Source organism: Salvelinus namaycush, chromosome 3, assembly GCF_016432855.1.
Source record: "Salvelinus namaycush isolate Seneca chromosome 3, SaNama_1.0, whole genome shotgun sequence".
Lineage (NCBI taxonomy): Eukaryota > Metazoa > Chordata > Actinopteri > Salmoniformes > Salmonidae > Salvelinus > Salvelinus namaycush.
The window spans coordinates 1,340,932-1,366,823 of NC_052309.1; the positions used below are offsets into that span (position 1 = coordinate 1,340,932).

The following is a 25,892-nucleotide window of genomic DNA, read 5'->3' on the forward strand; positions in this document are numbered from 1 at the left end:
GACTTTTACTAAAGCAATATTTTACTGGGTGACTTTCACTTTAGTCATTATCATCAAGGTTTCTTTACTTTAATTCAAGTATGACAAATTAGTACTTTTTCCACCTTTGGACAGATACTCTCTCTGGATCTGCACATCTTTGTTGTGTCACAATATTATATCCTACATTATGCAAAAGTAACAACTTTTAATCAGATATAGCTGAAGATGGAGACAAGTGTCTCATTGATGTCATTGATGTGTAATTCCTTCCACAATTCAGTCACTTTGCGATGCCAACCATTAGGTATTTACCAACCAGAATTACAATTCATCTTTGTTTTTTAATCTAAATCCTTGATGGTGCCGGCAGTTGTTCTTCAGAAACATGGATTTCCAAAGCCAACATGATCTTGGAGTGCCTTGATCTCACGAAGAACTGCCTCTTTCTGGAAGTTCAACTGTGAAATAAAAGTCAATTACTTCATTAAATGCATATACATATCAATAACATTGTTTTGAAACAATTCAGAGAGGAACAACCTTCAGGGCGTATTTGTAGGACTGCTCTGCCTCAAGTCTTCGGCCCGTCTGAAACACACAACCACACACACACACTTGAGGGTTAATACACATGGATTTCACCTGAACTCTTTGTTTGTGTCAAAAACCCCAGTACACGGCCCTAAAGGAGCCAATTCTCTTCTGGCCCCCTTCTACACACACTATATACTGTACTGTGTATATACTATAGCACTCAGTCCCACATAACAAGATGTAACAACAGAGATCCTTTCATTCGATATGTAATTCTATGGTGGTGACATCATAAGGTTTGGATCATAGAAACACAATCCATAGAAAGGGTTTGAAATCTCAAACTCTGGCAATCTGGCTGGCCATCATTGACTTGAATTGGGAGAACCGTTTTATGGATTCTATTTCTATGGACTGGATGCTCACCTGCAAACAAACTAGAGACAGGTAACCCCACACCTCCGCGTTCCCGTTGTTCAGGATGTTGGCCTCTGTCAGTGCATCCTCTGCTTCAGTCAGCTCCCCTAGCTGTGTGTGGGCACACACACACACACACACACACACACACACACACACACAGCAACTAAGAACGTATTCCTAATTCCTAACTAGCCTGGTTAAATAAAAGGTTAAATAAATAATAAAAATGCACATACACACAAATATATCCTTGATACATAATCAAAAAGAGCAGTATCATTTCTAGAGGAGCTTGGGAAGAGTAGAAATTGTATTTTTACCCGGTAACAGGCGATCCCTAATCCCAGCCAGGTGAGGCAGGAGGGGGAGCTCTTGCAGGCGCGCAGGTAAGTCGTTTTCGCCCTCTGAAACTTAAGTGTTAATACATAAAGTGTTAATTTCAATCATGTTGGCACACATCGGTAGGTAGGAGCTGGAGACATACACCTAATTGGTGGACGAGGTGCAGAGTCAAACTAACAGACCAAAAACAATGAATCTCACACACTCCTAGGGACTTAATTACAGGGAGTTAATTAGTGGGTAACTTTAATATTTTTAGAATAATGTATTGTTCAGTTTCCACCAAAACAACTACCAACTCCTGAATATTCCCCAGTAGTAAATACATTGTTCTCAGGTGTGTGTGACCCCCACCCCCTGTCCATCTCACCTCCCCTTCCTGCAGGTAGATGGATCCCAGGCGCAGGTAGATGGGGTGTGTGTCTGTGGCATCCGTCACAAAGTCCAGGGTCCTCTCGTAACACTCCTGGGCCTTCCCAAACTCCCCAGTCAGGTGGTGTATGTGCCCAAACAACGCCCATACATCTGGGTCCTATACATGTCCAAAATACACACATCTGGGTCCTATACGTGTCCAGAATACACACATCTGGGTCCCATACGTGTCCAGAATACACACATCTGGGTCCTATACGTGTCCAGAATACACACATCTGGGTCCTATACGTGTCCAGAATACACACATCTGGACCCTATACGTGTCCAGAATACACACATCTGGACCCTATACGTGTCCAGAATATACACATCTGGGTCCTATACGTGTCCAGAATATACACATCTGGGTCCTATACGTGTCCAGAATACACACATCTGGGTCCTATACGTGTCCAGAATACACACATCTGGACCCTATACGTGTCCAGAATACACACATCTGGACCCTATACGTGTCCAGAATACACACATCTGGACCCTATACGTGTCCAGAATACACACATCTGGACCCTATACGTGTCCAGAATACACACATCTGGACCCTATACGTGTCCAGAATATACACATCTGGGTCCTATACGTGTCCAGAATATACATCTGGGTCCTATACGTGCCCAGAATATACAATATAGCAATCAGGTCCTGTATAGATCACTTAGTTAGAGCATGGTTTTAATAACACCAAGGTTGTGGGTTCAATTCCTGCAGGGATCACACTAATGTGTTAGACATTTGATTCCTGTATGGAATAATATATAAACCATTTAGAAGCATCAGATTATCATCAAATTGCTGCAAAACCAATTTCCTTTGAAACAATAAAGTTGAAAGTTGAACTTGAAGGGCCAGCTTCTCAGACACAGATTCAGCCTAGTTCTGAACTAATAAGCTCTTTCAATTGAGAATCTCCATTGAGAATGCTTTTTACTCCTGGACCAGGCTTAATTTGTGTCTGGGAATTGGGCTGGAAACGTCTGTTGGCTCTACCTGAAAACTGTCGTTGAGTGCCTCCTTCAGGCTGGACTCGGCGCTGCCGTACTCTGCCCTGAGCAGCCGCAGGCGGGCCAGGGCCAGGTGGTAGGAGCTGCTCAGACCCCCCTCTGGACACAAGAGCTCCTGGGCCAGCGCTCTCTGGGCCATCTGTGGACAAAGGGTCAGAATTGGACAAGATTAGAAACATACGCACAATAAACCACATGGATCACCGTGCAGAGTCTCTTTTTATCATCTACCATCTGTAGCAAACACAGAACACAGAGGGAAGGCTGACAAATATGTGTCTGGACTGATGCACAGATCTCATATCAGAATATTGGCCAAATTAAAGAGTGATAAGCATGAAGACAGTGTGAGAGAGATATTATTATACAGAGCTATAGTAGCTCACCAGTCTAACATACTGTATGTGTTTTTCACTCATTATCTTCTGTTGGATTGGGCCATGGTTTAGTGTATACACATCCATAGTCTTCTATACAGCATGTGTGTCTAGTAGCTGTGTGTGTGTGTGTGTGTATGCTCATGTTGCTGACCTGTAGTGCATTGTTCTGCAGCAGGAACTGCACTGTCTCCATATAGATGGTGGTGTTTAGTCTGGTGGGGGTTGCTAAGTGTCGCATGGCACTAGGTTCAGCCTCAGCACCTCCCTTGTATCCCTCCCCAGGCATGCTGCCCTGGCAGCTCTGAGACCCGGTCACCACACTGGCTTCTGTGTCTCCATCCACATCTACAGCCAAAAAAAGTAGATCACAGAAATTAGTTTGACCTCTTGCACAACAACACCTCACACTCACAAAGCATGGTCTTGGTTGAACAAGGCTGACAATACGTCTAGTCTCAAGCAGGGTGGCGCCACCGCACGATGCTCGATTTGTCGCTCGGCTAACCAGCTAGCGATACTGCATCTGCTACACTTCAGTGCTCACCTGGCTTGATGGTTAGCGACTCACAGTTAGCCACCTCCTGCTCCTCCTCCCCCAGGTCTGGTGACTCCACCCTTGTCTCCACCCTGCAGGGTGGGGTGACCACCAGGGCTGCCCTCTGCTGCTTGGTGGCCTCCAGGAAGGCCATCTCTGTCTGGATGGAGTTCTCCTGGCCCTCATAGAACAGGCCTGACCAGTGACCACAGATAATATGGTCACCACCATTGGATGGCAAATTTTTTGGAACTGACTCGCAATTGATTCAAAATTGAAGAATTAGAATCGACACCAATATTTCTAAAGTCAAACAGCTCTATTACAACACATTATTCCAGTATTGTAACACCGTATAAATGATTACTAAATTATTATGGCGTGTCCTTGTTTCTTTGTATTGAATTCTTGGGATTAGATGATGTTCACTGACAAATTAAAGTAAGAGGTATCTGTTTGTGTTTGATAGAGGCGTTTCCAGCCTGGTCCTAGATCACTTTGTGCTGTAGAGCCAACCCTAGGGTTGTTGTTACAAACATACACTATCTGGGACCAGGCTAGCATCTCCCTCCCTGGCTCTCATCTCTTACCAAACAGAGTCCAGGCCACCACATTGGCCGGGTCCACACATGTGGCTCCTTCAAAGAATGTCTCTGCCTCCTCAAGGCGTCCATCCATCTCTGCCAGGATACCACACATAAGCAAACTGCAGACAGACAAAGAATATCATTCAGTTAGACTCTGTAATTCATTTATTTACTCATAAAAGAAAAATACATAAAATAATAAAATAAAATTGTGCAGGGGTGAAAACCCCCAGAAAGGGCTTGTAGGAGGGCCCTCATCCCATGAGAGGTATACATGCAAATGACAAGTTCCTGGTTCCACTGGATGTAAGTTTTAAGTATGGACCTCTATTCCCCTAGTCTGGTTAAACCAGACTGAATGCTGAACCAGGTTACTATCCCCTTCTTTATTACCTGGGCAGGTGTGTTTGCTCCATGGACACAGCGTAGTGGAAGCACTCCTCAGCCTTCTGGTAGTCAGCCGTCAGCATGTACAACACCCCGTAGTCAAACCAGTGGGCTGGGTCGCTACGGTCACGAGTCAGCTGCTGCAGGGGGAGAACCATCACAAACAAACCAAGCCCACTAACAGGGTTAGAACATCCCTTTCTGAACTAACTAAAACCATACTTAGAAATGTCCGTTGTTATGATATTTTATCCCTCCCGTCACAACTAAAGGTCCAATGGTTGAAAACATTCAATAGCTTTGTCACAGGCACTCTAGTGATTGCAGCACAAGGTGTGTGGTGCAGACAGACAGTGTGTAACTACTCAGAATGTGATTAAGAAGCACTTTGCCTTGCCCAAAATGATCCCCTCCAACACTCTGTTACCTCCTGGTAGTACTGGGCAGCTAGCTGGTAGTCTCCGTTGAGCTGGGCCTCCTTGGCAAAGTGGACGAGCTGGGCACAGTCCACCAGGGGGCGAGGCTGAGTCTCCTGGGCATCCACTGACAACGTCTGGAGAGAGAAGAAGGGCAAGGCCGTTTGGTATTTTTTTGTAAATTTTTTGCACATTTCACCAAATATAGCATGTTACAAACAGGGCCCCATAAGGGAGAGTTATGAACACCCAACCCAGGCAACACAGTGACTAGGGGCTGGTTTCAATGATGGACTTTTTTGGTAGAGAGGAACTACGTCACTGCCTATGTGAAAAAAACAACACATCTGGGGACTCTCCCAACAAATCACAAGGCAGCCATGCCAGAACGTCACCATTCAAAACCAAAGTTTACAGGCAAAACCTTTGCAGTGGTTTTAGTTAAGATAGATGATGCAAACTAGCCATTTGTCAAATGCACACAATAACCTCTGTCATCTCCATCCTGCTAGCTACTATTTAGTATTTTATTAAAGCAGATAAAGTAGTGGCAGTGACGTAGTTCCTCTATACCAAAAGAGTCCATCATTGAAACCAGATCCTAGTCACTGTTTTTGCCCGTGGTCGGGTTTACGAGACTACATAAGGGAAGGGAGAAGGGAAGAACGGAATAGGTTGAAATCCATGGAAAGAAAGAACTGGTCATGTAAATGTATGTATGGTGGGACTGGGAAGGGTGAGCAAGGATGTGTGTTTGTGTGTGTGTCTTGCCTTGTTGAGGGCGACGTGCATCTCGTCCACCAGGAACACATAGAGCTGGCTGAGGAAGGCCTGCAGCTGCTCAGGATCTGAGAAGGCCTCGGTCCGCAGCATCTTCTCCCTCACGATACGCACCACAGAGTACTGGCCATGACATAGTAGAAGGAACATCACCACAGAGTACTGGCTATGACATGGTAGCAGAAACATCACCACAGAGTACTGGCTATGACATGGCATCAGAAACATCAGCACAGAGTACTGGCCATGACATGGCAGCAGAAACATCAGCACAGAGTATTGACCCTGACATGGTAGCAGAAACATCAGCACAGAGTACTGGCCATGACATGGCAGCAGAAACATCAGCACAGAGTACTGGCTATGACATGGCAGCAGAAACATCCCCACAGAGTACTGGCTATGACATGGTAGCAGAAACATCCCCACAGAGTACTGGCTATGACATGGTAGCAGAAACATCACCACAGAGTACTGGCTATGACATGGCATCAGAAACATCAGCACAGAGTACTGGCCATGACATGGCAGCAGAAACATCAGCACAGAGTATTGACCCTGACATGGCAGCAGAAACATCACCACAGAGTACTGGCTATGACATGGTAGCAGAAACATCAGCACAGAGTACTGGCTATGACATGGTAGCAGAAACATCAGCACAGAGTACTGGCCATGACATGGCAGCAGAAACATCAGCACAGAGTATTGACCCTGACATGGTAGCAGAAACATCAGCACAGAGTACTGGCCATGACATGGCAGCAGAAACATCCGCACAGAGTACTGGCTATGACATGGCATCAGAAACATCACCACAGAGTACTGACCCTAACATGGTAGAAAAAACATCACCACAGATTTACAGTTGAAATCGGAAGTTTAGATACACCTTAGCCAAATACATTTAAACTCAGTTTCACAATTCCTGACATTTAATCCTAGTAAAAATTCCCTGTCTTAGGTCAGTTAGGATCTCCACTATTTTAAGAATGTGAAATGTCAGAATAATAGTAGAGAGAATGATTTATTTCAGCTTTTATTTCTTTCATCACATTCACAGTTGGTCAGAAGTTTACATACACTCAATTAGTATTTGGTAGCATTGCCTTTAAATTGTTTAACTTGGGTCAAATGTCATGGGTAGCCTTCCACAAGCTTCCAACAATAAATTGGGTGAATTTTGCCCCATTCCTCCTGACAGAGCTGGTGTAACTGAGTCAGGTTTGTAAGCCTCCTTGCTCGCACACGCTTTTTCAGCTCTGCCCACAAATGTCCTATAGGATTGAGGTCAGGGCTTTGTGATGGCCACTCCAATACCTTGACTTTGTTGTCCTTAAGCCATTTTGCCACAACTTTGGAAGTATGCTTCGGGTCTATTCTATGAAAAACAGTTGTTTATGAATAACATACAAGGGGAAACATATGTATCAGACAGCATTGAATTGTCTTCTCAAAAAGACTTAAAAAGGGACGACAGAGCTACGCTGGTCAAACTTGGAAAGACTGCACAAACAGATCTGGCATCAGAATATTTGGGATCCAATTGATCTTTCACTAAATCTATAATACATTGTAAGGAACCGACCTCAGATGAGAAGAACAAGCAGACTGGCTTGTTAACCAGAATTTAGGAGATAAGCACCAGCTGGCTACTGGTTAGCCCTGACCCCGCTGTCCAAAAGCAGCTATTGAGCCCTCATGCAACTGTCATTCTCAACATTATCCTTTACCCACTCCCCTAACCAGGATCATACTCATAAGTGTACACCGTAGCAAAAGGTTTTGCAACAGAAAACAAAAACAACTGTTTCTTAAGTTCAGGTATTCTCTGCCTGTTTCAGTCATTTTTTTTGGTGCCCAATGAATGCGACCCAGCCCTTTCTCACCTTAATCTGCTCCTTGAAAGCAAAGTACTTCCCAGAATAGTTGAGTTCTCCCAGGAGCTTGGTCTTGCGCTGCTCCTGGCTGGTTGGGTCCAGAGGCTTCTCTCCGGGCAGGAAGGCAGGCCCGAACAGCTGCTGGTACTGCTCCAACACCTGGCCTGCCACACTGGCTATCTGGGCCTGGTACTCCTGCACAGCCTGGTACAGCAGGATAGAAGGAAGGAAGTAGGGAAGCAAAGCCGCAAGGAAGGAAGGGATAAGTAATGCTAAAAATAGACTTGTTTTCAAACAATTATGACATTTGGTAACGATTTGCATTTCCCAGAGCCCGTTATAAGGTTAAGTGTGACGTTGGTTTGAGATGTGCTGGACCGCAGGAGACAGCAGCTATCATCACCGGAAACCACTGGCATTTTATGCCTCTACTTACTTTAGCAGGCTACTACCTTTGACTGTGTTCACAAGTCTAGCATCAGACCATGTTACTTGAGAGAGAGAGAGGAGAGAGAGGAGAGAGAGGAGAGAGAGAGAGGAGAGAGAGAGAGAGAGAGAGAAGTGTGTGTGTGTGTGTGTGTGTGTGTGTGTGTGTGTGTGTGTGTGTGTGTGTGTGTGTGTGTGTGGTAGTTTACTCTCTCTGCTCCAGCAGGTCTGCGAGGCAAAGGAGCTCTGGGAGGTATCAGCTCCATCACCCTTTCAACAGAAATGTAGAGAAAACGTAGTAAACCATAAAACAATGTTACAACAACATTACTAGGATATTGCTACAACGTTACTACAACTGCTACTACAACATCTATTCAAACAAACCATCCATTTTTCTTCCCATTCCAATCTATATTACTGCAGTACTTCCACTCAATTACTTCAGACTTACATGTTTATCTTTGAGGCCACTCCATATATTTAATTAAAGTTGAACAAACATTACGTTACCTTTTGGCTAACTCTTCCGGTGATCTCTTTGGCACCAGTGACTTCTCAAGAGCGATTTCAATGATGATGTAGGTTCTGGAATCTGCATACATCTAAGTTCAAGGTTCAAGTTCATTTGCCACATGCAATAGATACACTGGAAATGGTACACAGAGATGATAGGTACTACTTATAGAGGGTGGCAGGTAGCCTAGCAGTTAGGAGCGTTGGGCCAGTAACAGAAAGGTCGCTGGTTTGACTATGTGAAAAATCTGTGGATGTGCCCTTGAGCAAGGCACTTACTCTAATTGCTCCTGTCAGTCTCTCTGGATAAGAGAGAGTCTGCTAAATGACTACATTGTAAATGTATACATGACCCCTAGATTTGATCTTTTTGAATGGTTCACCGAACCCCAACTCACCTGACCCTCTGTGTTCACTTGTTGCTGCTGTTCAGTTTCAACCAGCGTCACACTATCAGAGCCAATGGGTGCTGACTTCCCCTGTGTCCCGGGCTGAAATTAAACACATCACCATGTCCTTCTCTCCCACCAATCAAGGCAAACAAGCACAGCATATTTCTCTTCTAGTTCACTCTTTACAAGTTAGAATATTGCCATGAGACATTGCAAAAAGACCAATTTGGAAATATACACTAGCAAACCAACTGCATGGTTCAACCATGCTACAGTTCAGAACAGTTATTAAACAGTTATTTTCTGGTTGGATGTGGGCATGTGTAGGCAACACTTCTAGGCAACACTTGTGTATGAACCATGAATGAGAGGTTGTTGTTTGTGTGGATCAACTTATGTACCTGTGCATGCTTGCATGCTTGTGTGTGTGTATGTATGTGTACTTTGTGCACTTTGTGTGTGTGCATCCGTGGGCATGCATGTGTGTGTGTGAGCGTGTGTGTGCACACTTGTGGAGGCACATGTGTGTGTGGGTGCATGCCTGTGTGTAAGAGCCTGTTATTTGTCTGGCCATGACAGATGCTTAGTTGGTGGGGTGGCTGTGTATGTGTGTGTGTATGTTTACGTGTATGTATGTGTGCATATGCACATGAGTCGGTGTGTTTGTTCGTCGATCTTTCAGCTGCTGTGCCACGGGGGGTGGGGGGGGTGTAGCGAGGGGCCAGATGAGCTAACAGCTAACGAGATGATTCACCGCTCTGACGACGCTGGCAAGCTGCTGCCATTAAGGCTAATTGCTTTGGGAAGCGGTCCTGTTGCTGCCGACCCATAATTCAATCATAGAGGAAATCAGGGTCTCTGATCTAAGATGCTCTGTGGGAGACTGCAGCTGGCCTATCAACAGGATGTCACTGAATGCTATTGAGACCTTTTACAAAGAAGTCATATCCTAGCTCTATTGCAATTCGTTTTTCTTCGATTCCTTGCATCCTATCTCCTTGTCTCCTACTCAACCATATTGGAGGAGAAGGTCAAAGGTCCCTCCCATCTCACCTTGTTCTCCAATGTGTTCTGAGAAAGAGGCAAGGAGAGAGGGTGCTAGGCATCAAGGAATGATGAATTGAGAAAGAGCCACTGTCTGAGACACAGAGCCCCATCATGGTCAAAAAGGCAGTAAGTCAGTCGCTCACCCTTTTGGGCGATTCCTTGGTGTCCTTCCCGCCCTTGTGACCGCCGTCAAACAGCTTACTAGGGATCGCCTTGCAGGAGCCTACGGAGGAGGGGGCCCTACCTCGGCCCTGGGTGGCCGGAGCCCTGATACTCTCTCTCAGAACACTGATGTTTCTCTTAGCCTGTCAAACACAATACAAGGGTCGTGTTCATTAGGGCACACCGTAACAAAACATTTTGCAACAGTAAACGAAAATGACGGAACTTATTGGACCAAGTCCATAGTCGTCCCTCCTGTTTCAGTCCGCTTGTCACCTTATGAACATGACCCGGGTCACACATAATAACACCAGATAATCACTCAGCAGGGGATGGTTTGGTTCTATGTTGCCAAGGTAATGCAAAAACTCAAGTTCAGCACCTCAGGGATAGCGTGACAGCATTAGAGCACATCACATGTGTTTGATGCCATTCCATTTGCTCCGTTCCAGCCATTATTATGAGCCGTCCTCCCCTCAGCAGACCCCATTAACAATCCAAACTATGACACAACAAGCCAATTGGCAATGAGTAAAAACCATCCCCGCAGAGATACAGTGCTGCACAGCTGTGAAATACTAAAAGATGTGTCAAAGGTGTGTTGTGGTTAACGGATGTATCTCATATTTCCACATTTGTTCATGTACAAGCTAAGAGCCCTTAGAAACCTAATGGTTATGAGATGTACTGCGCTAACACAAACAATTTGTTTTAAGATTGTAATAACATGGACCATCAAGTGTTTTGATTCTCTATTTTAGGACACCTGAGGGTATCATATATTTTTTTTTAAAGGGCAATAAAGGGTTATCTAGCTACATAGGAAATGTACAAAAACAAACCAAAACAACTAACCAAATGTCCTCAGCAGAATGATACTTTAAACAAAACTCCAATAGACAGAGAGAGAGCAACAAGGACACGAAACCTGGCACAGAATAGAATGGATGATAATCTGGACAACTGCTGTGTCTCAGAATGAATTAGTCAACATGGCTGCCTCTGTTCTGGTAGTCTGTTCTGCAAGTCTGTTTCATTTCTCCACTCATATCACAGTCTCTCTCACACACACAGACACACACCTAAAGCAGTTCTGTAATAATCACGAGTGACAAATTAGTATTGACCGTTCCTCCACACCTGCCACTGCAAGACCATCTCACCTTAGTCTTGCGATACCAAACCTGTCAACACCATATTCTTATTCCCCCCCCCCCCATTTTTTCTCCCCAATTTCGTGATTACGATCTTGTCTCATAACGGCAACTCCCCAACGGGCTCCGGAGAGGCGAAGGTCGAGTCATGCGTCTTCCGAAAACATGATCCGCCAAACTGCGCTTAATACCTGCTCGCTTAACCCGGAAGCCAGCTGCACCAATGTGTCGGTGGAAACACCGTTCAACTGACAACTGCAGTCAGCCTGCAGAAGCCCGGCTCGCCACAAGGTGTCGCTAGAGCGCGATGAGCAAAAGTAAAGCCCCCCCGGCCAAACCCTCCCCTAATCCGGACGGTGCTGGGCCAATTGTTCGCCGTCCTATTGTACTCCCGGTCACGGCCGGTAATGAGATGGAACCCCAGGCTGTAGTGACACCGCAACACTGGGATGCAGTGCCTTAGACCGCTGCCACTTGGGAGGCCCCAACTACACCATATTCTAAAGAAACCTTGAATGGCTGTAGTCGAAGCTACTTTCACCTTGACCAGTAGGTCAGAGTCGTAGAAGGGGTAGAGCCGGTATGCCCCACGGACACGCCTCGCCCCGGGGTACAACAGGGGCGCCATGTCCACGTATGCCACACCATGGAAGGAGAGTTGGGTCTCATCCTCACCCTGTTGAACAGACACACACACACACAAAGGCAGTTCAAACAAACATTAGTAAGGATATTAACAATAATGGCCAAGAGTGATTTAATCAGATCCTGTATAGGAGAAATTCAGTGTCTTACTCCCTTGTCTTTGCCAGCCTTCCCTCCCTTAGTGGCTCCAACCTGTGGTGACCTCATGACCTCTACTGGCCACAGTCTGCTTTCTGCTATCCTATGGGTCAGACTGAGAGAGGAGGATAGAACATGGTTAGAGAATTCAATTCAATTCAATAAAACGGTATTGTTCCCAAAGGGAAATTTGGTAGCAGTGCATTATATAGGCCAACTTATTTCAATTCAATTTTGAAAAACTTTATTGAGGATACTGTAGCTTCATAGCCTCTCTATTTATATTTGTTACAGATAAAATCCAAGATTTGTGTGTTTAAAGCAAGGCTCAATAGAAGCAGATTGTTGGCAGTGAGGTGGTGTATCTGTCTCACCAGGCTGCACCATCTGCATCCAGAAAGCAACGACGCTCTGTGTCCCAGCTCACTCTCTTCTTATTGGTCTCCGCTTCTTTCCGGAAATCCCTGTCCTGGAAAACACAGGAAGAGATGAGGGGAAGAGATCCATACATTACACAGAATGTATTGGTCAAACCACTGAGAGTGCAAACAACGATGACTCAATGACAATAATTGAAAAAACGACAGAACAATAAAAACATTTGATTCATTTGGTATTAAGGTGAGATTGTGCGGCAGTACTAGAGATGGTTATACCAACCATAATACTAGAGTACAAGTAGGCTAGAGTACCTCTATGCTGGTGAGATCCCCATCCTCCATCTCAATGGGCTCTCCCTCCATGGAGACACCTGGTATGAATTGAGCTCCAGGAGCCAACAGGGGACCCAGGGGCCACTTTCTGGGTCTTCCCATGGGTTCACTCTCCCCGCCCACCTTCAGCAGCCCATTGGAGAACATCAGCACCTGCTCTTTCTGGGGGGAAACAAGAAATGTGTCAGGAACAAGTTACAGTTAAATGTCATATGACATTAGGGATTGTGGGTTCATCTGTGTGTCTGCATTGTATCCTTGAATTACTGTCAATAGTTCAAAGTTGACAACATTTCCACAGTAAAAATGCTTTAGTGCATTAGTATGGGAATTGGTCTGTACTATTCCAGTGTGATTGTGAACTAACCTATAGAGTTGTCATTCTATTCAATAGCAAATATTTGCCAAATGGCATGAAAAGAAGAGGAATTTCACTTTACTTCCTGTATTGACTGAATTTAAATGGAATTGGCCCCAACCCTGATGGCAACATAGGTCTCTTATCGCTCACCTCTGCAGTGAGGGGAACCTGCAGGGCAGCCACGTAGCTGGAGGGAGGACCAGACCCAGAGACAGGGTTCCACACCTCCGGGACAGAGTAAGCTGTCTCCACAGTAACCTTCAGCAGGTTGGAGTCAGACAGCTGGACGCCGGATAACAGAGGCTCAGGAACACAGACGGTCACATCTAGAGATGGCTGGGTGCCAGGCAGAGGAGGGATGTCAATTACAAACAAACAGAGCACGCACGCACGCACGCACGCACGCACGCACGCACGCACGCACGCACACGCACACGCACACGCACACGCACACGCACACACACACAGTCACACAGTCACACAGTCACACAGTCACACAGTCACACACACACACACAAAGTCACACACACACACAAAGTCACACACACACAAAGTCACACACACACAAAGTCACACACACACAAAGTCACACACACATAGTTTCTCGTGCTGGTTGGTTTTTACTCCTACTTTACAGCTGCCCTCCTGTGAGGCTGCCTCCGCAGGTGAGCCAGGAGTTGGATGAAGAAGCACAGTGGAGAAGAAGCTGACCTGACCTATTGAGGGTGAGAGAGAGAGGAATACATTTACATTTCAAACATGAGTGAGTTTTTTGGGGGGACCCTGGAAGGTATTAAGTTAGATGGATACTTGATTGGATCTAATGTGTTGGTCTCTCACCATGCAAGAGAGGTAGCAAGTCCACTATAGCTTGACCTATAACTGCAGTCTTCTCCTCCTTCTGCTTCTTCTCCTTGGGAAGGACCTCAATCACTGTCACTAAATGACAATGACACAATAGAGAGGATTAATTTGGTAAGCAACCGTGGATTGGTGAACAACTGGCTGAACGAGGGAGACACGGTACAATGAGGATATGGATCAATCGTCAAGATAAATAGTGGCTTGAACATCTGAAACAAGCAGCACACATCATAATAATGGATTAGTTAGTAGTAACTCACATATGACAGGTTTGTGTGCCATGTCATCTAATGTGTGGGCAGCATCTGAGCACTCAAAGCTGCAGGTGAAGTTGTAGTCCACGCCCTGATCCACAGCAGCATCCAGCTTCTGGGAATCTCCCAGGACGATGCCATTGAACTCAGCCCTCACATAGTTCAGGATGCACTCAGCCTTGTTGCCCCTCTGGAAGTGAAAAACAGCGACACCATTTTGTTAGGGGTGTGTTTATTATAATACTAACGTTAGCAGAACGTTAGCAGAATTTGATCAATAGAGCTCAGTCACAGCCGGGAGTGCACATTTTTGTCATAGCCAAACACACCTGATCCATTAAGTTAGTCATCAAACTCTTGATTAACTGAATCAGTTGTACTTCCTGAGCTAGGACAAAAAAAGTGCACAACTGTGGATCCCCAGAATCCAAGAATGTAAAACACCAAGTTAGCCATATATGCAAGTTGCTACAACTGACCGTTCTTATTCTACCAGTGCTACTAACGTACTGGAAACCAGATAGGGATGCAGGCTTACCAGGTTATTTCCACGAAGTACTGTTATTTTCACGAGTGTTACTTTGTCTCTCGCACCACGAAATTGTTCCATTCTGGTTTTGTAAATCAGAGTGAGTAGAAGTCAAATGTTTGTTAATTGTTCTGGATAAACAACCCCCCTGCACTGCAGCAGGTGAATACATCAGTGTCCCCGTTTCCATAGTAGCGAGTCTGAATATCGCGAGAAGTTGGAGTTATTGTTGTTGGAGTTGGTGGAGTGGCTTGCTAACTTATTTGCTCGTAAGTCGCGTGTGCTATTTTTTTTACGTGAGTAATATGTATGTTGTCCAGTATTTAGAGGACTACATAGTAGACGTTGTGTATGAACGCCAGACAATTTTGAATGGGTTTTGTCACAGTCGGTTGGACTTTGCAAATCTATTCTGTTTTGCCAGTTAGCTAACGTTAGCTAGCGTAACTTCCGAGTTTTATTTTCGCGGGTCAGTACAACAACAGACATATGACAGCTTCCTAAAGTTGCATGCAGATGTTTGGCAAGTGTCACACTTTCTCAAGATGCTGCATTCAAATGTGTATGTGATGCATTTACGTTTGCAGTGTGCCTATGCTTTCATTTACCTAACAAGCTAGAGCAGGGGTCTATTCACTAGGAACGAAACGGAGAGGGTCCTACCTGAATACGTCCAATATAACATAATGTTTTCGCTGTAAAAAGTTGTCCGATGCAAAACGTTTTGGACTAATGATTACACCCCAGATATAGTAGCGCTGTTTTGTTTGCGCATGGTCACTGTGAACTTTAATCTATTGTGCATGACAGTGCCAGGCTGCCTGCATCATGTCACTGCTTAGCCTTGTGGATGAAGCCATCAAGTTGTGCAAAGTAGAGGAGACCAAGATAAACGAGCACATCCTTCAATACAGGGAGATACTGCGTTCTTTGTAAGTACAGTAAAACTTCCACGTGCATTGCTATCTATTAAGCTAATGTTCTACAGTTGTTCTATATGAGTAGGTAACTCGATAGGCCTATGTTATAACATGATGGCCATCTGATCATTCACCAGGAGACCACAGCAGGAAGACTGCAAGGAAATAGAACTGACAGATGATGTTGAAAAGGGTATTATGATGATCCACAATCTGTTATTTTCTCTGAAGCCCAGTACCAGTTACTAGTAGTAACTGGATATGGTAATGTTTTTAATATCTATGTTGTCAGCATATTTTTTCTCTGTTTAGACCCAGATGTCCAACTGGAGGAGAGACGGGAGATGGAACTGCTGAATCGATTGCTGGAGAGGGCCCTCAGAGTTCGCGTTGGCACAGCACCCCAAAAAGACCCTCAGAACTGTACAGGACCAAAGAAAGAACCAATGGACACTACACAGGGAAAGGGAAGGGCTCTGACCCCAGGTGGCACCAAAGGGAATAAAAATGGCATTAAAACTACCTCCAAACCCATCACGATGGACAAAAAAGAGTCCAGAAAGTATTCTGCGTCCCATCTCTACAGGGGTGGAAGGGGGAGGATGGGTCATCCGGTAGGTCATTCAGGACAAGGCAGGGCAAGCATGATCAGAAGCTCTGTCCAGATCCAGAAACGATCTGTCGTGTCATCAAAGGAGTTTCCACCCCAGTCCTCTGGGAAGGCAGTGAAGCAGGCTGGTCCTCCAGGTCCTGTGTCACATAATCAGGGTCAATCACCGCAGGCCTCATCAGCACATCATCAGGTTGAGGTGTCCCACAGGTGGTTGTCAGCTGCAGCCACTTCCTTCCAGCCCCCTAACGGGGACACGGTGTCTGTTTCACACATGGAGGGGATGCCAAAAGCACATGTAATTTCACCTCCACAGAATGGGTAGGCTGCAAGACAACACTAGACCACTGCTTAGTGAACAAAGTATGTGACGGTGTCAAATTCCTATTCCAGAAGCAACATAGCCAATTAAAATGGAACGTCAAAGTACAGTTCTGATATCGTTAAGAAGTTGGCTAGAAGCAACTCAACGTTTTATGATATAATATGACTAGTCTGTTGTGACAATAAGTAGTTTGAGTGTGGTTTAATGACACTGTACATGTTTGATTGTGTTTTTGTGGCAGAGCTCCCACACAGTGGTTAACTAAATGGATCAGTCTAAGGACCAAACAAAGCAGGTCAGCCAGATTCTAACTAATGTCTGAGTCTAAAGGAAATTAAGTTAATGTATATATAATTTGATATACAGAAGAATGTACTTAACTGTCTTATGATTTATATTATCTTGTTTGATATTGTACATTTAATTGTATCTTTTGTGGAGGAAATGTCTGACCTATATCATCCTCCATGTAACATTTTCCATGCAGTGTTCTGTATTGCATACAGAATTTTCTCTAATGTATTATGTGTTAAAAGGGTAAATTCCTATGATTCTGTCAGGAACAGCTAGCTAGATATCCACAACAAACGTCCAAAAAGTGATAGTTTTTTTTCTTCTATATGTCTTTTGCATACTCATTGATGTTGAGCTGTGTTTGTTTGGGGACCAAGAAGTAGGCTATACATGTATACAACAGGAGGTTGGTGGCACCTTAATTGGGGAGGACTGGCTTGTGGTAATGGAATCAGTGGAATGGTATCAAATACATCAAACACATGGTTTGATTCCATTCGCTCTGTTCCAGCCATTATTATGAGCTGTCCTCCCCTCTGCAGCCTCCACTGATGTATACTTGTATGGTGGCTGGGACATTCATTTGACCCTTTCAGTTTTTTTTCTTCCCTCAGGTTATGGGACAAAGTCCTGGCTCTACAATCCAAACCTGTGGCGGAGAGGAGTCACTTCACGGAGAGAGTGAAAGCCACTGTATCCTTCCTCAGATGAACTGAACATTTAACACCCACATATAGCTAAACCTGATTTCATGCACCCTCATGCTTACGTCTAGGCATTAATGAGTAGTTAAATAGTGTTTTAATAGTATATCTTATTTGTGACATGGGACCTGTAGAGATATCAATTGTTCATTTCAACGAGTATAAACTCGTTACTAATTCTCTCACTCCCACTCGTTCACACAGCCTACGAGAGAGAAATTAGCACGGCATCAAATTCAGTGTCTACCAGCGTTTCTCAAAATATCACACCAGATTTTTAGAATTCACACACAGAAAATTAAATGTGTGCATACACGTGTGTCTTCTAATATTATCTCACAGAGTCTTGTCTGCTTGTTCTCCTTGACCCATCCCCTTATGGGTCAGTTCCCCAGAGAGTGTCCAACCAGTGGCAGACCGGCCGACACCGGGGCTCAGGTGGACAGACTGACACAGCTTTGCACGGATCTGAGTCATTGCTACCAGAGCGAGCGGCTGCTGCTGCTGACTGGCCAGACCTTCAGAACCTCTGGCACTGAGCCAGGTACCAGCCCAGCCAGAGGAGATGCAGAAGGGGGGATGGAAGGAGGGATAAGTAAGAAATAGGAAATTACAGAAGTGGAGGGATGGAGAACTGGTAGGAGATGACAGAAGTATGGGCGATGAGAAAACAAGAGTCTGGAAGGAAAAGCAATAGGGGGTGGAGAAGGGGTCCATTTATCCAAGAACTAAGGATTTAATTAGCTTAGAAATAAGAACGTTCAGTGTTATTTTTCAGCTCATCACCCCTTAGTCCTCTGACCTCATTAACTGCTGAGCTTATTAATTCTGAAGCCATTAGCAATCATTTGACAGAGCTGTTTTTATGCTACAGATAACAATTAATTACAGTAACTTCTGAGTAATGTAAAGCAATTAGATACGGCAAAACCTTTTCATTTTTTATAGCACCATTACCAATACATTTGAGATTGATTTGCATTGCGCTTTATCACTGCATTTGTTTAATTTCATGTCCAAATACTGAAGAGAGTAATTATTTGTCAATGTGTAATAATGTAGTAATAATAATGCTTCGCTCATGTCTGTAATACATACAGTGCATTCGGAAAGTATTCAGACCCCTTAACTTTTCCCACATTTTGTTACGTTACAGCCTTATTCTAAAATGGATTCAATTATTTTTTTCCCCCTCATCAATCTATACACAATACCCTATAATGACAAGGCAAAAACAGGTTTTTAGAATGTTTTAGCAAATTTATAAAAGAAATATGAAATAACATTTACATAAGTATTCACACCCTTTACTCAGTACTTTGTTGAAGGACCTTTGGCAGCGATTACAGCCTCGGGTCTTCTTGGGTATGACGCTACAAGCTTGGCACACCTGTATTTTGGGAGATTCTCCCATTCTTCTCTGCAGCTCTGCCAGGTTGGATAGGGAGTGTCGCTGCACAGCTATTTTCAGGTCTCTCCAGAGATGTTCGATTGGGTTAATTGTTTCTCATGGTCTGAGTCCTTCAGGTGCCTTTTGGCAAACTCCTAGCGGGCTGTCATGTGCCTTTTACTGAGGAGTGGCTTTCATCTGGCCACTCTACCATAAAGGCCTGAATGGTGGAGTGCTGCAGAGATGGTTGTCCTTCTGGAAGGTTCTCCCATCTCCACAGAGGAACTCTGGAGCTCTGTCAGTGACCATCGGGTTCTTGGTCACCTCCCTGACCAAGGCCCTTCTCCCCCGATGGCTCAGTTTGGCTGGGCGGCCAGCTCTAGGAAGAGTCTTGGTGGTTCCAAACTTCCATTTAAAAATGATGGAGGCCACTGTGTTCTTGGGGACCTTCAATGCTGCAGTAATTCTTTGGTACCCTTTCCCAGATGTGTGCCTCAACACAATCCTGTCTCGGAGCTCTACGGACAATTCCTTTGACCTCATGACTTGGTTTTTGCTCTGATATGTACTGTCAACTGTGGGACCTTTATATAGACAGGTGTGTGCTTTTCCAAACCATGTCCTATCAATTCAATTTAAACTATCAAATTAAAGTCGCACACTCCATGTGTATTCTCCCAGCAATTTAATGGGTATTTACCAATGTTTCGGCATCACTGTGCCTTCCACCCTGAGGAGATTACACATGGAGTGTGCAACTCTCTTTATTTTGATAGTTTGTAGTTTATTCACTGTTAGTCAGCACCTCCACACAAACTATTATTCTGGGTGTGTGCCAGCTTGTGTTTTTTATCATTCAATTGAATTTACCACAGGTAGACTCCAATCAAGTTGTAGAAATATCTCAAGGATGATCAATGGGAACAGGATGCACCTGAACTCAATTTAGAGTCTGATAGCAAAGAGTCTGAATTCTTATGTAAAGATAATTTGCCAAACATGTCTGAAAACTGTTTTTCGCTTTGTCATTATGGGGTATTGTGTGTAGATTGATGAGGAAAACATTTATTTAATCAATTAGAGAATAAGACTGTAACGTAACAAAATGTGGAAAAAGTTAAGGGGTCTGAATACTTTCCGAATGCACTGTACATTTATATTTATGAATATTTTTTCCGTTATTATGTGAAGCAACATGCCAGAAGAGGGAACATGAGACCTTGCTGATGCTGGAAGGCCTGGACAAGATGGTGGCAGACCTCCGTAAACATGCTGGACAGCTGAGAAAAGGTACTACATCTTGCTTCACTCTATACACTCACGCACACACACATCTCCACTCTCAATGTTTTAATCAAATGTTGAGAATTAGTTCACATTTTAAAAATCAGTCTTGGAAAGTAGGCATATTACCCTCCAATACTCCCTTTACTGACTTTTCCAGGGACTTCACTTGTGGTGAAATTGTGACCCTTTGCAATTGATTCACGCAGCAGAATGAGCCTGTATAGCATCTCACAGTATAATGCAACATATTCTCCACGACCTTGAACCAATACAATTATAAGCTGAGCTCTTTTCCCCCTCTCACCAATCTCACTGTGACAGTGTGGTGCTGATGTGGGGGACTTTTATTTAGAACTGACAGTTTTTAGTGCTCCCAAAGCCTCCAAGGTGACTGGCTAGGGGCCAGATTGTGACAGAATGTTCCAGAACACACACACACTATCCAGAGTCAAAGCCAGAGTCCCCACTTAAAATTGAGAGGCTCAACTGGCTGCATGGCTGGCCCCGGCCTTCTCTGACACTCACAAAGAAATATCTAATTTGCATGTACTTAAGTATTCACATCCCTGAGTACCAATACTTTGTAGAAGCACCTTTGGCACAGATTTGTCGTGAAATATTTCTAATCAATGGAGAGAGACTTAGATTTCCTCAAAACAATCAAACTTTATTATTCATTATTACAATAATGGAGCTGGTCAACAATAAACCCAGAGGTGATCACTGAGAACCCACCAGCAGATTTGGGTTACAGCTCTTTATAGCAAAGTACATCCTCCTGAATGTTCATGACAAACAGATGTGTAGAATTATACAAAGATACATTATGTAATCAAGCAACAGACACAAATGTACATTGCGCAAGGTTTCTGTCTCTAGGTAATTTACTGCTTGTTTATACAGAGTTATCTTCTCAGTTTCACACACCTTAACACACAGATACTAATGCAACATGGAACACTGGGTACTCATCACAATTTCTGAAGTCCGGTGTTCATCTGCGTGTGGGAGAGAAACTGGAGGGAGGGTTTACCTGGTCCTGGCAGACAGGCCAGCATTTCACAGACACTAATCATTCAATGGAATGCAGGCTGTAGGTTTTATCACCAAGACATTTTAAATCAATTGCCAGTGTTAAGCCCCAGAGGCCCAACTCAATCACACAAACACAGATGAGAGAGTACTAATCAAAGCTATTCGATGCATAAACAGTATTAAAACATAATCTTGTAATTTTCTACCATAGATTACAGCTATGAGTCTTTCTGGGTAAGTCTCTAAGAGCTTTCCACATCTGGATTGTGCAACATTTTCCCATTTTTATTTTTTCAAAATTCTTCAAGCTCTGTGATATTGGTTGTTGATCATTACTAGATAACCATTTCAGGTCTTGCCAAGTAGATTTAAGTCAAAACTAACTCGGCCACTCAAGAACATTTACTGTCTTCTTGGTAAGCAACTCCAGATTTGGCCTTGTGTTTTAGGTTATTGTCCTGCTGAAATGTGAATGAATCTCTGTGTCTAGTGGAAAGCAAAACTGAAGCAGGTTTTCCTCTAGGATTTTGCCTGTGCTTAGCTCCATTCTGTTTCTTTTTTCCCTGAAAACTCCCCCGTCCTTAAAAATTAAATGCATAACCATAACATGATGCAGCCACCACTATGCTTGAAAATGTACTCAGTAATATGTTTGGGGCAAATACAATACTTTGTATTCAGGACAAAAAAGTGAATTGCTTTGCCACATTTTTTTCAGTATTACTTTAGTGCCTTGTTGCAAACAGAATGCATGTTTTGGAATATTTTATTAGGCACAGGCTTTCTTATTTTCACTGTCAATTAGGTTAGTATTGTGGACTAACTACATTTTATTGTTGATCCATCCTCAGTTTTCTCCTATCAAAGCCATTAAACTCTGTAACTGTTTTAAAGTCACCATTCGCCTCATGGTGAAATCCCTGAGCAGTTTCCTTCCTCTCCAGCAATCATGTTAAACACTATTATTGCACACATAGTGAGTCCATGCAACGTATTATGTGACTTGTTCAGCAAAAGTTTACTCCAGAACATATTTGGGCTTGCCATAACAAAGGATTTGAATCTTGCCATAACAAAGGATTTGAATACTTATTGACTCAAAAGACATTTCCGATTTTAAAAAATTACATTATGGGGTATTGTGTATATAGGCCAGTGACAAATCTAAATTTCATCCATTTTAAATGCAGGCTGTAACACAACAAAATGTGGAATAAGTCAAGGGGTGTGAATACTTTCTGTAGAACAATTATACAGTTCCTATTTTATCTCTAATCTACATTCTGGTATTCGTTCTGAAGGAACTGTATCATTCTCATAATTGATCTCTAATCTATATTCTGGTAGTCTGATTATTATGCAGCATTTTATTTTGGGACAATTCAATTCAGTGTAAATGTCCAACAATAGAATGGTACAGTGACGCTTTTGTTGCAGCATTGTCATGAGTCAACTGACAACAGTATGATGAGCAGATTAATTCTCAGGTCACGATCCCCCAATGGAGAAATGTGCTCCCTGAGAGTCAATCTTCACGCGGACACACACTAACGAGCTAATTGAACCCCTCACTGTCTTGACTTATGGATAATGAAAATAGAAACCGTCAGAGTAACACCGGATTTATTCTTGTTTCCTTGGGCTCCTTTTGAGATCTTCGTGTGTGTGACGGTGAGGCTCCTTCTCAGGTCCCCCTGTGTGAATGTGACGATGGGGTTTTAAAGCCGTCAGTCAGTCCATCCTTGACGGCGCGCAATGCTTGGCTTGTCCCTGCTATTTAAAGCTGAGGGAGCAGCAAGCACACAGGAGGCGCAAACGTTTTCGGCTTCGGTTGCTCACGCTCCTCTCACTCTAAAAATAATCATAATTTTTCCGACCAGAGCGGGAGGCATGGGATCGATGGAGGAGGCCGAAGGGGGAAGGAGCGGGCGCGTTCTGCCCCGTCAGAAGTAAGGGCGAGTGGGGTGACCTGAGTGGGGTGACCCCCTTGCCCCCCACCCTGACCTACACCAGCCAGGCAGAGCTCCAGGAGGTGGAGAGGCTGAGGTTGCGAGTGGAGCTGCTACAGCAGGAGGTGCACCTGCATCAGGTAAGAGACACATCTGTCTCATATACACACACCTGTATCAGGTAAGAGACACATCTGTCTCATATACACACACCTGTATCAGGTAAGAGACACATCTGTCTCATATACACACACCTGTATCAGGTAAGAGGCACATCTGTCTCATATACACACACCTGTATCAGGTAAGAGGCACATCTGTCTCATATACACACACCTGTATCAGGTAAAAGACACATCTGTCTCATACACACACACCTGTATCAGGTAAGAGGCACATCTGTCTCATACACACACACCATCTGTCTCATATACACATACCTGTATCAGGTAAGAGGCACATCTGTCTCATATATATATATACACACACACACACACCTGCATCAGGTAAGAGGCACATCTGTCTCATATACACACACCTGTATCAGGTAAGAGACACATCTGTCTCATATACACACACCTGTATCAGGTAAGAGGCACGTCTGTCTCATATACACACACACACACACACACACACACACACACACACACACACACACACACACACACACACACACACACACACACACACACACCTCTGCATCAGGTAAGAGGCACATCTGTCTCATACACACACACCTGTATCAGGTAGCTAATAACACACCCTTTGCATATTTCTACCAAAAGCCATGCCATTACACACCTGTGCTATGTTAAAAGGAAAAAGTTGATTTCTCCACAAAGGTCAGTATGGAGACAGTGATTTTGGGTCTGTGTGTATGTATGCATTAGTCACTCTTTTGGTGTGTGTTCTGTTTCTCTGACAGGCTCTCTCTGACACCATGGTCATGCCCTCCGCTCCTGGACTTCCCAACCCCGCCGCGCTCCGTGACATCTACTCCCTGCTTGGAGAGGGAGGGGTGATGTTTCCTACTCTGGTTCTGGACACAGAACCTGACTAAAGGAACAGGTCAAATCAACTGAACAGGCCAAATCACCTGGGTCATGTTTATTAGGGCACACAATGCAGCAGAAAACAAAAATGAAAGTTTCTAATTGGACAAGTCCCCTCCCTGTTTCATTCGGTGTTCTTCCATTTGGTGCCTAATGAACACGACCAAGAAATACTATTGAAGAATAGACCAATGAGTGTCTTAGGAAGGGACACCGAGAACAGAGGAAGAAGGATGGAGAATCTTCTGAAAAGATAGATTTTTGTGTTTTGGGAATGTCAATCTGTGTATTTATTTGGAGTGATTGAGCATTTTGGTTTTACATTGTTCCTTTTTGTATATTGTAAGACTCTTATAATTAGATTAAATTATTCAAATTGATGGATATTGAAAAAGTTTCCCATTCGGTAGTCTACATCTACAAATGTGTAATACTTTTTGTTTAATAATTAAATTAAGTAAAAATGTTGTAGGTCAACTAAGTTGGGGTCACTGACATGCTGTGATTTTATATTTGTCAGCAGGTGGCGCTATACCCATGACGCGCCTTTCAAATCAAAAACAGCCTACATGCAGTACATTAGTACTTGTTATACAGACTACATACAGTACATTAGTACTTGTTATATAGACTACAAACAGTACATTAGTACTCGTTATACAGACTACATACAGTACATTAGTACTTGTTGTACAGACTTCATACAGTACATTAGTACTTGTTGTACAGACTTCATACAGTACATTAGTACTTGTTATACAAACTACATACAGTACATTAGTACTTGTTATGCAGACTACATTCCCTCTTATCTATCTAATGCATGTTAAGTTTTAATTTTAAATATCAAGTACACCATTTTTCCCAGCGAAATGAATACTGTCGTTAATACAACGTGAAGCACTGTGGCTAATACAACGGGAAGCACTGTGGCTAATACAACGGGAAGCATTGTGGTTAATACAACGGGGAGCACTATGGTTAATACAACGGGGAGCACTATGGCTAATACAACGGGAAGCACTGTGGTTAATACAACGGGAAGCACTGTGGCTAATACAACGGGAAGCACTGTGGTTAATACAACGGGAAGCACTGTGGTTAATACAACGGGAAGCACTGTGGTTAATACAACGGGAAGCACTGTGGTTAATACAACGGGAAGCACTGTGGCTAATACAACGGGAAGCACTGTGGCTAATACAACGGGAAGCACTGTGGTTAATACAACGGGAAGCACTGTGGTTAATACAACGAGAAGCGCTGTGGCTAATACAACGGGAAGCACTGTGGTTAATACAACGAGAAGCACTGTGGTTAATACAACGAGAAGCACTGTGGTTAATACAACGGGAAGCACTGTGGTTAATACAACTGGAAGCACTGTGGTTAATACAACGGGAAGCACTGTGGCTAATACAACGGGAAGCACTGTGGTTAATA

At 43.8% G+C, this 25,892-nt stretch overlaps 2 protein-coding genes across 3 annotated transcripts; one reads left to right on the forward strand and one right to left on the reverse strand.

The window, feature by feature from the left end:
* On the reverse strand, positions 1-15,673 carry cfap70 (cilia and flagella associated protein 70). Of its 2 annotated transcripts, XM_038989522.1 has the most exons (27): positions 15,547-15,645; positions 14,893-14,965; positions 14,361-14,544; positions 14,077-14,175; positions 13,867-13,952; positions 13,387-13,572; positions 12,855-13,037; positions 12,537-12,631; positions 12,175-12,277; positions 11,921-12,055; positions 10,207-10,368; positions 9,023-9,115; positions 8,622-8,713; positions 8,318-8,378; positions 7,692-7,886; positions 5,794-5,925; positions 5,034-5,159; positions 4,613-4,746; positions 4,223-4,338; positions 3,642-3,827; positions 3,249-3,442; positions 2,704-2,856; positions 1,649-1,810; positions 1,257-1,346; positions 943-1,044; positions 523-570; positions 1-440 (listed from the first exon to the last, which is right to left on the reverse strand). In XM_038989522.1, exons 2-27 carry the CDS (start codon positions 14,962-14,964, stop codon positions 360-362), a joined length of 3,270 nt encoding a protein of 1,089 aa, XP_038845450.1. In that variant the 5' UTR covers position 14,965; positions 15,547-15,645; the 3' UTR covers positions 1-359. The 2 variants fall into 2 exon arrangements, with proteins under 2 accessions (XP_038845450.1, XP_038845451.1); XM_038989523.1 differs by lacking the exon at positions 14,893-14,965 and having other exon boundaries at positions 15,547-15,673.
* Positions 15,110-25,287, forward strand: LOC120044838. Its single transcript, XM_038989524.1, has 10 exons — positions 15,110-15,152; positions 15,694-15,815; positions 15,941-15,996; positions 16,116-16,734; positions 16,980-17,033; positions 17,647-17,725; positions 18,124-18,331; positions 20,318-20,416; positions 23,329-23,537; positions 24,323-25,287. The coding sequence occupies exons 2-10, from the start codon at positions 15,712-15,714 to the stop codon at positions 24,455-24,457; spliced, it is 1,563 nt and encodes a 520-aa protein (XP_038845452.1). The 5' UTR covers positions 15,110-15,152; positions 15,694-15,711; the 3' UTR covers positions 24,458-25,287.
* Positions 25,288-25,892: the final 605 nt, after the last annotated feature.

Bases quoted from the DNA above. Each gene is read 5' to 3' on its own strand.
- cfap70 (XM_038989522.1), bottom strand. From the start codon at position 14,964: ATGGAACAATTTCGTGGTGCGAGAGACAAAGTAACACTCGTGAAAATA. The intron at 14,176-14,360 runs GTGAGTTACTAC...ATTGTCATTTAG, and splicing joins GGCACACAAACCTGTCATAT to TGACAGTGATTGAGGTCCTT. The intron at 1,811-2,703 runs GTAGAGCCAACA...GGACATGTATAG, and splicing joins CACTCAACGACAGTTTTCAG to GACCCAGATGTATGGGCGTT.
- LOC120044838 (XM_038989524.1), top strand. From the start codon at position 15,712: ATGTCACTGCTTAGCCTTGTGGATGAAGCCATCAAGTTGTGCAAAGTA. The intron at 17,726-18,123 runs GTATCCTTCCTC...CTTATGGGTCAG, and splicing joins CGGAGAGAGTGAAAGCCACT to TTCCCCAGAGAGTGTCCAAC. The intron at 20,417-23,328 runs GTACTACATCTT...TTTTCCGACCAG, and splicing joins TGCTGGACAGCTGAGAAAAG to AGCGGGAGGCATGGGATCGA.